This window comes from Aythya ferina, assembly GCF_964211825.1.
Source record: "Aythya ferina genome assembly, chromosome: 4".
NCBI classification, from domain to species: domain Eukaryota; kingdom Metazoa; phylum Chordata; class Aves; order Anseriformes; family Anatidae; genus Aythya; species Aythya ferina.
Genome location: NC_140300.1, coordinates 70,892,589 through 70,906,175, shown reverse-complemented (window position 1 = coordinate 70,906,175; position 13,587 = coordinate 70,892,589). Strand labels below are relative to the sequence as shown.

The window sequence follows — 13,587 nt, the reverse complement described above, 5'->3', positions numbered from 1 at the left end:
AGTTTATTAAGGGGCAGAAAGAAAAAGCAAGATTCAAAGCCCAAAACATTATAAGCACCTACTAAGGCTGACAAAGACGGGAAAAAAAAGGACCATACTCATAATCTAAAGTTTAGTCACCAAAAACAGGTGATGAAAACCTCACACTGTGAATTCACATATCACATGGTAAGTAATTCCGAATTTAAAGATCTTTATTATTAACACACAACCGCTAAGTCTAGACAAACAGACTACTTAGGTACCACCCTATTCATAAAACTTCACAAAGACTGCATTCAACCATAAAAATATATATATTTATGACATTGTGGATCCAAGTAGTTGTCTTGCATGTGACTCCCTATTTCAAACATCATCTTGAAGATCTCCTTTTTTCCTAGACATTTGTTTAGTCTTCCTCAAGGCTGGACAATAATTGTTTTCCCAGGGGACTATACAAAGGCATGGTAAGTTTAATATCTTCCCAGCTAGTTAAGCAATCCATATTCTCCTAGCTTCTCCCAGTATGAGAATCAGCATTCCAGTCTCCAAGAAGTTACGATGTGTGAAACAACCTACCCATCCCATCATGGTGGAATGAGGTGCAGAAATTCAATTTGTTACAAATGCTGTATGCCTCGGGCCAAAAAGAAGTGCCTGTGTAATTTTTATTATTCATCAGCAATCCTCTTCTGTAAATGGGTCTACTCTTTGGCCTTGAAGAGACTGATAATGAACGTAAAATGGAGAAAAACAGAGAGGGGTGTGTTGGAACAGAAATAAGAGAGAGGAGGAAGCTGAAGAATTAAACTCTATTTTATCAGCAGGTGGTCTCACTGATCTAACAGACATAGCACTGTGGCTTACAATGTATGGATTCCTAGATTGCCTAAGTATCTGAAATTTCATATAGCTACAGATAAACTATAATTTATCAGAAATATGGATGCACTATTGGCAGGCACCATGCAGGCCAACGCTTCATGATGGTGTAATGCAAATTCAGAAAGCAAAAAGGCTAACTAATAACAGGTTGGAAGATGATTTACCCAGCTAGCAGCAATTCTAGGCATTCTGCTGCTTTGTTGTAACTCAACAACCAGAAAAAAATAACAATAATTTTTTTAAAATATACTTTTTAATAGTTCCAGTCCTTACATGTAAACGTGCATCTCTTTAGGCAGTTTAAGGTGCGACAAAAGCACCACCTCTTATGTTCATCCACGGCCTTTCTTCTACAAAAAACACAAGCAACTGAACTGAACTAAAAGTTTCTATAGTGATTGCCTCTAAATCTCTCACTGTTTGCATGTTGTGAAACTAGCCTGAATTTATGATTTCCTGCTCCTAAGTCAGTCTCATCTGAATTGAGTCACCGAGTCATACATCTTAGACTTGGGTGTATCTTGGACTTTGGAGTGAAAGTACTCTAAAAACAAAATCAGTTTGTAGATTGTGATTGTGTGTCACTGAGAACATGGCGAGTGTTAAAAATCAGTTTTATCTGCATTTGCCTTTGACATTGGCACATTTTTTTGCTAAAAGAAAAGAAATAAACAACCCAAGAAGAAGGAATTCTCAGGAGCAGTTTCAGATCTAAAGAGCAAGCATAAGCCAAGTGGAATGAACCTGAAATAAAATGGTAATAAAATGGTAAAGGTTGCTTTGTTTCAAGTCCAGTTATGATTTTCCCCTCTAACACCTCTGAAGGTGATGAAAACAGCAGACTGTTCACATGCATTTCACAGCTTAGACCTTTTCATTTATGACGAAGAGACCTCTCTTTCTTACATTTGTATAAACTCTGGTTGTCATCTCTTTCTGCTCCCTTGTACCAGTTTTGTTTTTGCAGCTCTTACTGAGTTTTCATAGTGTTTTCAAGACTAGAAGTAAATTTGAATAGTAATACCTTAAAATATCTTCCATTGTTTTTTGTTTTTTGTCTTTTGTTTTTTGTTTGTTTGTTTGTTTTTTATTCCACATGGGCCTTCTCTCTCCATCCACCCGCTGTTTTAGTTTTCTGTATTGTCTGAATTAAATGCCATGATTTCTCAGAGAGAGAGACCACAGCCAACAAATACGTCTACAGTTTGTGTAAATACACTAAAATTGGTAATTTATTTCCCAGAGGAGGAAGCCATAGAATTATGTGTCATACCAGCATCGTGCTACAGTCTTCTAACCAGATGACTGCCACACGCATTACATAATGGTTATTCCTCTTAGTGACTCAGATGTCATTTTGAGGAACAACACCTCCTGAAATAGTATTTCCAAAATTCTCACCTTCTAAGTCAAAATCTGAAGCAAAAACCTTGCACTGTCAATTTTGGAAAGCCACACATACGACTATACTAAAGAAGAATAGAGGTGGTAAGAACAATAAGGATCTGGAGCAAGACTAGAAATTACAGAGTTAGGCCAATTCCACCAGCAGCACAAACCATGCAGGACTACTCACTCACACCTTAAAAGCCTCAAAAGGTCTTTTACTGCCTCTGAATGTGGCCCATCCAATCTGCAGTCGAGTTACCCGGTAAAATATAATACCCTGTGACCACATGCATAGCCCTGCAGAGAACACAGAGCTCACAGGAAGCCCTTTCCTGGAGGGAAATCAAAACCAAATTAATTTTAGCCTGAGTTTTGAGCCTGTTGAGCTTCCTGGATTGCTGCTCTGCACCTGTGTGGTGAGGAGTCCGGGAGGCCTGACACAGCTCAGTTGTTGAAGCACTGCAGTCCCAAGAGCTGCACACCCAGATCCAGCACTGCATTTACAACTTCTCTCAGTACTGTTCATCACGTGTTGCTGTTCCTTCAAAATAAAACAGAATTTCAGCGCATCTTTTTCTGAGTTAAAGCAGAAGGCTGTGTGATTACTGCCTTAAGACTTGGACCAAACTCCAGCTGCAGCACAAGCTTACTGAGGGAAAGCCAGGCGGAACAGCCCAGGCTCATAACAAACGGTGGCAGGAGCCAAACTGCAGAGAAGCTGCTATCCTCCGAATGGGGTTTTTAGAAGCAGGAGAATATCATAGCCTATAGACAGAGGGGTCCGTGTGCTATGTGTGTTGGCACCTTCACCCAATTCACAAATTCACAAATTGAATCCTTTAACTCAAGCACCTCATGCTTTAGAGGCCTCTGTACTGCAACACTACGTACAACCCATTCAAAGCACCTTCGTGCCATTATTCCTTGTCTGGGGTAGGTGAAAGGAGTTTCTTTGATTTCAGCAGGCTTTGGAGTAGGTTTCCTGGGAAATTGTTTCAGCCACCCTGCCCTGGGTTGGCTTATCCCCAGTTCCACAGGGCTACCCAACCTGCGCATCATGGCCAAGTCGTTGGTACCTTAATGCGAAAATGCCGGTGTGAAAGCAGAAGCAGAAGGTGCTGGCAGGGCAGTGACATTCCTGGTATGTTGTTGCAAGCATAATTGGCCTTTTTACTGACCAAATATTTCCAAAATTTTCTGTTGGAGGCAAATCTACCTCTCCTAATAAATTCATAACCTTGTGCAGTCATTTGTGGAATGATAAAAACAGACTAAGTGCATCAAATGCAAAACATGAACCTCAGATATCACTAAGTTTCTTTTTAACTCCATTTAAATTAAAATAAGATTTGGGGACATTATTAATTTTGGTTGGTTTGTTTCATAGGTGATGATGAACACTTTTGAAAGGGAAACTGCAATAAAATAACTATTTTTTTTTCTGAACAGAGTTTTGACATGTGTTTTAAGTAACTACTCTCCAGGAACAATTTGTTTCATCTTCTTGAAACACAATTTTTGTCCTATCAATAGGAAAGAGAAGAAAAAAGTTTTCTTTAACTATATATTAAATAATATGCATTCTTTCCCTTTATGTTCTATGCCAAAATTATAGAGAGAAATAGTAAACATTAAATGGTTTCTATAAATCACTTATTTAATTCCCCTAAGTGAATGAACTGAGAATAAAGTAATCCGAAAGACTGTAAGCTTTCCATACAACATAAGAGCCTGTGCTAGTATTTTGAAGATAACCAGGGGTATTCATCTTATTTTAGGTACCAGACACCACTTCCATTGACAGGAGCCCTCATAAAGCAGACCAAATATAGGGATGCTTGTGCATAATTAATTAGTGTAATTCAGCATAGCCTCATTTGTTTATTATTGCAATGTTCAGTACAAGGCCTTGTTTCAAAGAGAGAAAATTCACGTGTACCAATCCTTCTGCAGTTTGATATGGAAAATTCAGGTGAGTCCTAGAACAGTGGCAAGGTTCTGGGAGAGCCTTTCGGTGAGGATTAAAGGTCCCAGAGCATTTTCAGAAATGTAGCAGAAAGTAGACTTAAGAACCAACTATTCCTACTGGGAAAACAAACAAAGATACAAATATTTGGTTTCCCCTGCACCAAATTTCATCTCTGCTTGCAGAAACAAAATTGAAGTGTCCCCTGTCACTTGTTCCAGGTCATATTTACAGAAGAAAACTGTGGTAATCCAAGCAATAGTTTGAATTTAAAATGCATAAGCACGAGCCCATTTTTTTTCACTTTTTTCAGCACGAGGTAGATAATCATATTTGGTAACGCCAGCTCCACAGCAGCCACTCTGAGTCATTTTCTCAAGAACATAAACTCCTTCTGCTCCTCCACGCTGAAGGGCAGCACAATGATCCCTGGCCACCTCAGGAATTTTACTCAAACAGTGAAAAATGGGAAGAACTTACCGTGCACCTTCTGAACCGTTCTCTCTGCTCTGTATCCTCTGTGTACTGTACGTGCAGACCTTCAATGCTGTGCCTCAAAAAGGCTCTTTAGCAAATTCATTTAACAGAATTCAGAACTGTTCCCAAGAAAAGTTGAGAGCCATGCAGCATACGTGCAATTAAAAATGGCAGTAGCTAAGACCATCTATGAAAAATGTCAGAATTTCTTTGATTTTGTGGGAAAAAAATAACATTTTAGCATCTGTAAGACAGCAATCTGAGTCAAAGCTACTTCATACAAGAACAGACAATCTTTTTCAACTTTACATCTTAAATAACAAAGCAAGTGATTGTGAATTCGGTCCGCAGCAAGGGATTATGCTAACTGAAATGAAAAGTAGTTGCTTTATTTCAAGAAAGTGAGGAAAAAAAATGGATGGGAAGTCAGAAGAAAATTATTTGTGGAGCACTAGAATTGACATGTGCATTATCTGACTGAAAGACTTCCCTGCACTTTGAAGCTCGCTGATTTTTCTCCTTCTGAATCTGCATCTACTTCAGGTATTAAGAATTTACCCTTTCTAAAAGAGCACAGAAAATACCTGACCTGGTAGAAAATACATGAAAATCCACAGCACCTGTATCTCAGAAAACAGTCCAATCTCTATCCTGAAGCCACTAGTTACCTTTGAATTACTAGCTACTTAATTTTCTTGCAAAAGATGGGTATCTTACTCCAGCTAAGTGTTGTGGAGAAGCAAAGGACATAATGGTGTTGCTTGGTGCTTAGTGCACAAGTGCGACGTATGTCCCCAGGATTGGGAAGAGGATTTACTGTTTGCAAGCTAACACCTAAGGGGAAATTCTTAGCATAATGTTAGCTTGGTGTTTTACATCTTCCAAAAGAGTGCAGAGCAGAAAAAGGCACACATTATGGCTCCCAGAGATTGTCTTGAACTATGTTTAAGTTGTATTCATGGATAAATAATATCCATGAGCGGGTAAATGAAGACATTCTTACATGGTTTGGGTTGTTAAATTCTTGCAAGAGCTGTTGCATCTAATTCAGATTCATTTTTCTACCTATTTTTCATGCAAAATAAACACAGGAGGGAAAAAAAAAAAGTATCTGCTGCTGTTTCTCAGTGTAATAGGATCTGTTAGCTCTTTTTCACTTGTACTGCTTCAGATGTTCCAAAACACAGGCAAAGCCACAAACTCCAACTTCAAAAAACTTACGTCTTCTTTGTTCTTTTAAATACATTTTGTCTCATTACACCCGTTTATTAATGAAATAATGTTTCTAATTTGGAAGGGAAGGATTTAAATGAGCAGGCAACACTGCAAAGAACATAATTTTTCTCTAGACGTAGCTTTCCTTTGACACAGGCAGAAGTAGATCAATATCAGCAGAACATGTCGATGAAAATCAGAATATATAATGCTTTGATTTGCCATCAGATTCCAAATCTAGCCTCAGGACTTCCCTAGAGGTTGCACAACTGCTGAGGGATGCAGTACAAGTAATTTTAACAGAAAGGAGAAGTCCTGGGACAGCAAGATCCCCTCTTTCCTCCAGCCACACTGCCCAGAGTACACAAGGGGAGGTTGAAGAGAGCACCAGGGGACCTGAATGCCGCTGGGACACAGGTTGGAGACACCCATTAGGATCACACATTTCGGTATACCCCATTGTAAAATGGGGGCAGGAGCAGAGCTAGGCTCTAACAAGTGAATTTGGTTGCTTTCTGGTTTGCTTACTTTAGTGATGTTTCCTAATGCACAAAAGCAAACTTCTTATTGAACTCTATGCAATGCAGAACAGGGGAGAAAGCAATTAAAAAAAAAAAAAAAAAAAAAAAGGTCTCTCAGGAAATAGAAAAAGGAGAACGGGCATATTAAAAAGAAATGAAATAAAAGAACTTTGTGTTGCCAGAACCACAGGTCTAAATACTCCAAACAACAGCAACAAAAAGGTACGGCTTTCTTTTATACTCTGCAGTTGAACTTGCAAAGGTTCATTGGAGATTTTTGTAGCTAATCACCACAGCACAAAGACAAACAGGCTTCTGTAGCAAATTCATACTCAGCCCTTTTCATTTACTTTCCTTGTGCCCTAATTAATTGAGCTTAACTGTTTATTGGTAAGTGAAATCAAGGTTTACAGACCTGGAAGGCAGCCCCTGTTCATTGCGCTGACGGCACCAAGAAATGGAGCTTTGCACTGTTTGGAAAGAACAAGGGGATGGACCACAGCTATAAACTGTGAGGTGCAGCCTTGCACCTTCTCTAAAAGAAGAAGTTGGGAATAATCTCCCTCCTTTCAGCTTCCTCTTGTTCTTCTCCAACATTTCTGCCAACCCATAAGCATTCTGAGCCCATGAATGTGCTTTTTGATTTCTCTCATAACTTTTGTGGTTGACTTCAAATTCAGCTGTAACTTGCCTGTGTTTCTAACAATTATATACCACGGATACTGCAGCCTTGCAGCATCTCACTTATCGCCATCTCCTTAGGCAACGTGCCAACGAGTGCATTGCACTATAAATACAAAATAGCAACTTATACTCGACTTTAAAGCCAAGACTTTTCTTAAATGTCCTTTTTTTGCATGAAAAATTAGTACTTTTTCCTTCTAGGAAAAAATACTTTGCACATTAATGAGGAAACCCCACTGCATGTCTTCCCTTAAACATACGTATATCAGCATACCATCACTCAGATCAGCGAAACCCAAATTGAAATAGACTGATCTGAGAGGAAAATGCTCCTTTTTAGGTAATCTTTGTTATTTATTAAGAACAGTTGCAAAACTGAATCGTTCAGAATGTAATGAGCTTTACTGTCCGTCATTTCAGTGACTTGTGTTCACAAATGAAATCAAACCCTAATGGCCACCTCACATCATCTTTTGCTTGTCTAGTTTAACTTTAGAAACTTTAGAATTTGCTTTAGAAAGCTGTGCTTGATGATGACTGAGTATTTAAGCACAAATTTCCAGACAAAAACTTTTTTTTTGTTGTTCTCACTGCTAATCAAGATGAGTGTGATATGTGTTGTTTTGCTTTGTTCGTGTTGTTTTTGCTTTGTTTTGTTGTGTTTTAAGAAAAAGAAGAAAAAAAAAACTGGAGACAAAAATCAGGCCTCAAAAGCTTCCATTTTGTACCTATGATTTTCCGATGGCAAATAATTCTAAGAATAATTTCACATGCACAGCTGGTACTGCAAGGTTTGCTAATTAAATGTGAAGGCAAGTCATTCAATTTTCAGCTGTTCTGAAATTACAGAATTCCTGGACAGCATTGAAGTAATACTAATGACTCCAACCAGACAGAAAAGCACAGCAACAAGCAAAGCGCACCTGGAAATCAGTGGGCAGAGAGCTTAAGGACTGTGGTGAAACTCTGGAGTTAAGTCTTCTACCTGCACAATGTGTGCAAGGCAGAGGTGTAAATCCTTAGCAGAAGAACATGGGAAATCCAAGGGAGTAGAAAAGGAATCTTATTTAATACTGTAAGAATGTGATCTGACTGTATTTTTGTGGCATTGTTTCAGATATAAAATTCAGTTCAGAAATGTCTAATTAGATACCTCCTCACCAAAAATAAAAAAAGGCATCTTTACCTTCACACATAGTCCCACATATATCTGTTTATACATGCCTAGATATAGACATACGGATGCACATTCACAGCAGGTGTATGTGACACTATGTTTTGGTGTGTTGCCTTCCCTTATAATAATACTCATCTTCCTTCTGCAATGATTTACAGTTAACTCTTGAAAAGTGGCTTAGAAGAACCAACTATTAATGTTGTATGAATGGACAAAGGTACCTTTTGTATTTTTAAGCGATGGTCAATATGTATTTATCTGCAATAAGATGCATTCTCGTCTTGTACAATACAATCCCAGCCTGCCGGTAAGCTCATAAATTTGGTGCCAGATGTTAAATGAAAAATTGCTTTGTTTCCAACAAGATGAGAATTAAGGATAGTACCATGACACTCAGACGTAAGATTATTTAACTAAATTAGCTGAAATTTTCTAACAATATTAGTCTAACTTAGGAAATTTCAGGTCTATCTTTTGTTTGTTTGTTTGTTTTCTGGCAAAACTATTAACAGCAGAAAAATCAGCACCTTGTGCAGAGGAATGAACTGTTGATAGCAATCCCTGTTATTCTTCAGTATGCACAGAACAAATGCACAAGCATACGCCCAGCACAGACCCATCATGTCTGGTTTCATTCTACCCCCAAAACGAAAATCTGTTGTGTGACTTCTTGTGTTGGAAATAGTAGCCAGGCTAGCAGTTCACATGGCTGAAGGCAGAAAGAAGTAGTGAAAACTCCACGTGACTCGACTTCTCCTCTTGTGTGCTTAATGGGAGCTGTGGAAGCTAATGGATGTTATGTTGCCTGCAGAAAACAACAAATTAGGAACACCAGCCAAGGAAACTCTTAGCCTCTAAAATTAAAGAGGACGTTGCAGTTGCTCATTTCCTACAACTTCCTAATTGGGAACAAGGAATACACTTGTGGACTGCAACACAAAAATCACCAGGGTCAATAAAGGCCATCGTATGGTGTCCAAATCAGATATTCTAACCTTTTACTAGACACCTAATCATGGAATAAAATTATATTTAGATAGCCAAATGTAAGTAAGCAAACATTTATTGTAAGAATCAGCACAGATATGGTAAAGAAGCTTTTCATATTATTTTAATTAGCAAAAAGAGGTCAATCCAATTAAAAAAAAAATAGAAAAAATAAAATAGAAAAATAGAAAAGTTTAAAAGGAAAATGATACAAAGGCATGCTCATATATGCTGTGACTAACTTCAGTGACCAAATACAAGAATTAATGGGCATTAAATACTAGTCGTATTAAAAATAAATATATATATATATTATTAAACAGCATTATCATTTCCTTTTTCAGGTGGTAAAAATGATGATTGTGGTTGTGCTGACATTTGCCATCTGCTGGCTGCCCTACCACACTTACTTCATAGTTACTGGGATCTATCAGCAATTAAATCGGTGGAAATACATTCAGCAAATCTATTTGGCCAGTTTTTGGCTTGCCATGAGCTCTACCATGTACAACCCCATTATCTACTGCTGCCTTAATAAGAGGTAAGAGCTAGTTATGAATCAGAGGGTGTGCATGTTTTCAGTGAGAAAGTAAATGGTTTAAATGTGATAAAAGACAATTTTTTCACTTGAATACTTTTCAATGAAGAAAAAAAAATCCTTTAGGTTTGTACTTGACATGAACGCAAAGAACCAAATGCACATCTCCAGCAAATACTTTGGTCAACTTAAAATTTCAGAATAAAATTCAGTATTCAGAGACCAACCCTTCCCGTTTCCAATTGCAAAATTTGACATCTATAGAATTGTCCTATGTTTTGGCTTGAAAAAAACATTGCAAAGTAAGGAATTAATGGCAGTTATTAGTGATATACAGTGCAATCTGTTTGTTCACTAACTGTAGCCATAATTTTATTTTGCAATACTGGAAGGATATAACAAAATACTATTTACTGTGTATTTTAAACCTAGCCATTATATTTCTACTAATTTCTGAGGTCATGTTTTTTATGGCAGCGACAGAAGATGTTACTCATTAAAGAAATTAACACTGATCATGTGGCTTAAGTATATTTTGACACTCATACACTGCAACATTAAACATCTGGATTCTTTAATGGAAATCAACAGAAATATTCCTAATTTTGAAGCTCATTAAAGGTCACCTGGTTCAGAATTCAATCCAATAATGACATAATGGTGAGAGTTTTCTTATAATCAAGTTTCATATTGAAATCAAGAAGCCTGAGTGTCTGCTTCCTTTTCACATAGCAGGATAATACAGCCTGTTGCTGGGAGTCAGGACAATTCACACAATATTGTTACCTCTGCTGGATCTGGTATCAGACGGGGTTATAATAGCCCAGCCTCATCTTCCAGGCTAATTAGGATATTACTTATGTATCTAAATAGAGATAACATTATTTCAAGAGGAAGAAAAACCAAGCCCTGAACGAGGAAGAACATAGAAAATGAGATGAAAAAATAATACAGTCTAAAGATGCTTGGGTTTTACATCTTCCTACACTAAGCTTCTTTCCATTAGAGGCTCTTGCTTTATTGTTCTACTTTTTCTATATTTAGACTGCCTCTAAACAGAGGAACGCTGAACAGGAAGCTACGTGGTCATTTGTCATCATACAGCATCTCTGTGGCAAAATATGAAAGAAGAATAGTTTTTAATCCGTTCAACGTATTTATTAGCCTCTAAAAACCGAGCAGGAAAGGTAGTTAGTTCAGTGAGATCAGTCAGCTGTCACTGAAAAATTTATCCGAGATTTTCTCTCTGGTCATCAATGCTCCAAAAAGTTACAGACACAATAAGCAACATTGCTGCATCGTTGCAACAAAACCCACAGCAGCAAGAGAAACGAGGAAGCCTGCTAAGTTTGAGGTCAAGGTGAAAAGATGCTCTTTTTCAGGTTACAAGAAATATACAGTGAATTGTTTTTCTAATAAATTTCATTTCTATGCTGCAAAGGCATACACACACACAAAAAAAATAATAATAGTCCTTATATTGAACCCTCAAGTTATAAATTAAACTAATAAAAAGTACCCATTTATGAGTATTGCAAGCACTAGCGTGCCAAAGCCCCCAAATTCTTTGCTGTTCATATATTGCTCACATTCAGTACTCAGTTTTCTAGGATCTTTATTGTGAACGGTTTTCCAAATATTTTGTTTGAATAACTATTAGGCATTACATCACTCCCATTCCAGTGTTTCTGACAGAGAGGGAAACAGCAGGGATATTGGAATCTGGAAGCTGGGGTGCTAGTTAAGAAAAAAGGATGCTACAAAGTTTCTGCTGAAAGAAGACTAAAACATAGATGCAGGTTTCATCACAAGTCAAATCACAGCAATTTCTGTGAAGGCGGTGCTAGGAAAGCTGGCATTTATTTATTTGTATATTTATTTTTAGACATGGGCAAGTGAAGGGAAAATGAGTATTAGGAAAATATCCATGTTACAAAGCAGGGAAAGTAGATAAAAAAAAAATCAGAACTAGAAACAAGCTGTTACCACTGTCATTTTTCCCCTACTCAGAAGACTTCAGCCAAGCAAACTCTGACTGCCTTGCCCACGAACAGCATCAGGGGCAAGGTAATGAGCTAGGTCCTCGTGTTAAGCCAGCTCTGTGCGTGTTTTCAGGGGAAGGCTTGTGGCTGGCTCTCACCAGGTATCTTTCTCTCCAGGTTCCGAGCTGGCTTCAAACGAGCTTTCCGCTGGTGCCCCTTCATCGAGGTGTCCAGCCACGACGAGCTGGAGCTCAAGGCGGCCAGGTTTCACCCCACCCGGCAAAGCAGCCTCTACGCCGTGTCCCGAATGGAGTCCAGCATGACCGTAGTGCTCGATGACGGGGAGAGCTCCCACGCCAGCCGCAAGAAGAAGGCGGCTCTGAGGGATGTGAGTTTCAATGGCTGCTCGCGGAGGAACTCCAAGACCATCTCCGCAGCCTCGAGTTTCCTCAGCTCCCCGCACACATCAGCAGATGATTATTCCTAAAGCATTTCAGGGTGACGCTTGCTGGAAGGGCAGCGCTGGATGGGCGAGAGGCAACGCTCTCCCACCTCGGATCTAGATATTGTATCACCAGAAAAGTCACAATTCAGCTGACGAAGCCTAGCTACAAATATCGTGAGACTTTTAGGCATCACTTTGGACAGAAAGAAGAACTTGAAGACACGTATTCATCAGTCCAAAAGCACAGTCACAGCTTATACACAGCATTGTTTGCAATCTAAACATTATCTGAAACAAGCCAATAGCGTAAAAAAACATTTTTTCAGCTGTGTCTGACCTGTGGCATTTCTGTTTCATTTACTGCAATATAACAGCCTCCTTCACTTGCTGAAGTTGAATTGTGTGAGGTTTTCTACTGAGTGCATTGATTTGACAGTAACAAAGTTATGTAAGACCTAATTTAAACTTTTTTCTTTACAATGAAGATGTAATAAACCCCAAACCTATTCAATTGTTTTATAATTTAGCCTCACCCCCATGCAAATGGACAAGATGAAGTTCATATGAACGAAGTTCAGCTCTGTCTAACAATATATATTTTTTTTTTCAAATATATGTGAAATGTTTTGCTTTGTTTTTCAAAGGAAGAAGAAAATCTCTAAGGCTATGTTGAATTCTGCATAAGTTCCTGTCTTACTGAACGTTAGATTCTGATCAAACACATACTTCCAGGAGGATGTATTGCTTAGGTCAATGTCCCATAGCTTTCTATCTTAGTGCCAAGGGTAAGATCTTCCTCCAGCGACCCTAACAGGAGCTTTGGGATGTACAAAGGTCAGAAAAGGTTGGAAAGGCGAGAAATTCCCCCGAAAGACTTTAAACTGAATGTTCAGCTAACAGATTAAAAATAAATAAATAAACTGTGGCCATGAACTGTCTTCTCTGCAGTAGATGTGGTGTTTCACCGACTCACCTCCACCAGGAATTTAGGGGGTGACTGACCATGGCTGTTGCAAACAAAGCTGAACTTAACCCAAAGCAGACCAGAGGGAGGCCTCTATTTTAGATCAGTGGCTGCATTAGTCGGGTGGATCGACTGGCTTCATCACTTCACGGGTCAGCTGTTGGTGCGAATATTTGATTTCAGTGAATCAAAACTTCAGTGTGGATGAATGTCTTCCTGAATCAGCCAGACCAGCAGGGTGGGAGTTGGTACGGGCCAAGCTGAGCTGGCTTCAACCCACATGCATATCCCTTCCCAGCAACTACGGATGCCCAGCATCGTGGTGGTGAGCATATTATAGAGAGCAGTCACTGGAGTCATGTTTGTATTGTGATT

At 38.7% G+C, this 13,587-nt stretch overlaps 1 protein-coding gene across 1 annotated transcript in view; it reads left to right on the top strand.

Annotated features, from left to right (window-relative positions):
• The window catches only part of TACR3 (tachykinin receptor 3), a 36,150-nt gene extending 22,792 nt beyond the window's left edge, over window positions 1-13,358 (top strand). The window contains exons 4-5 of the mRNA XM_084517208.1: window positions 9,628-9,824; window positions 11,981-13,358. Of these exons, the coding sequence (XP_084373334.1) occupies window positions 9,628-9,824; window positions 11,981-12,290 (507 nt within the window). The 3' untranslated portion in view covers window positions 12,291-13,358. The remainder of the gene's footprint in view (window positions 1-9,627; window positions 9,825-11,980) is intronic.
• Window positions 13,359-13,587: the final 229 nt, after the last annotated feature.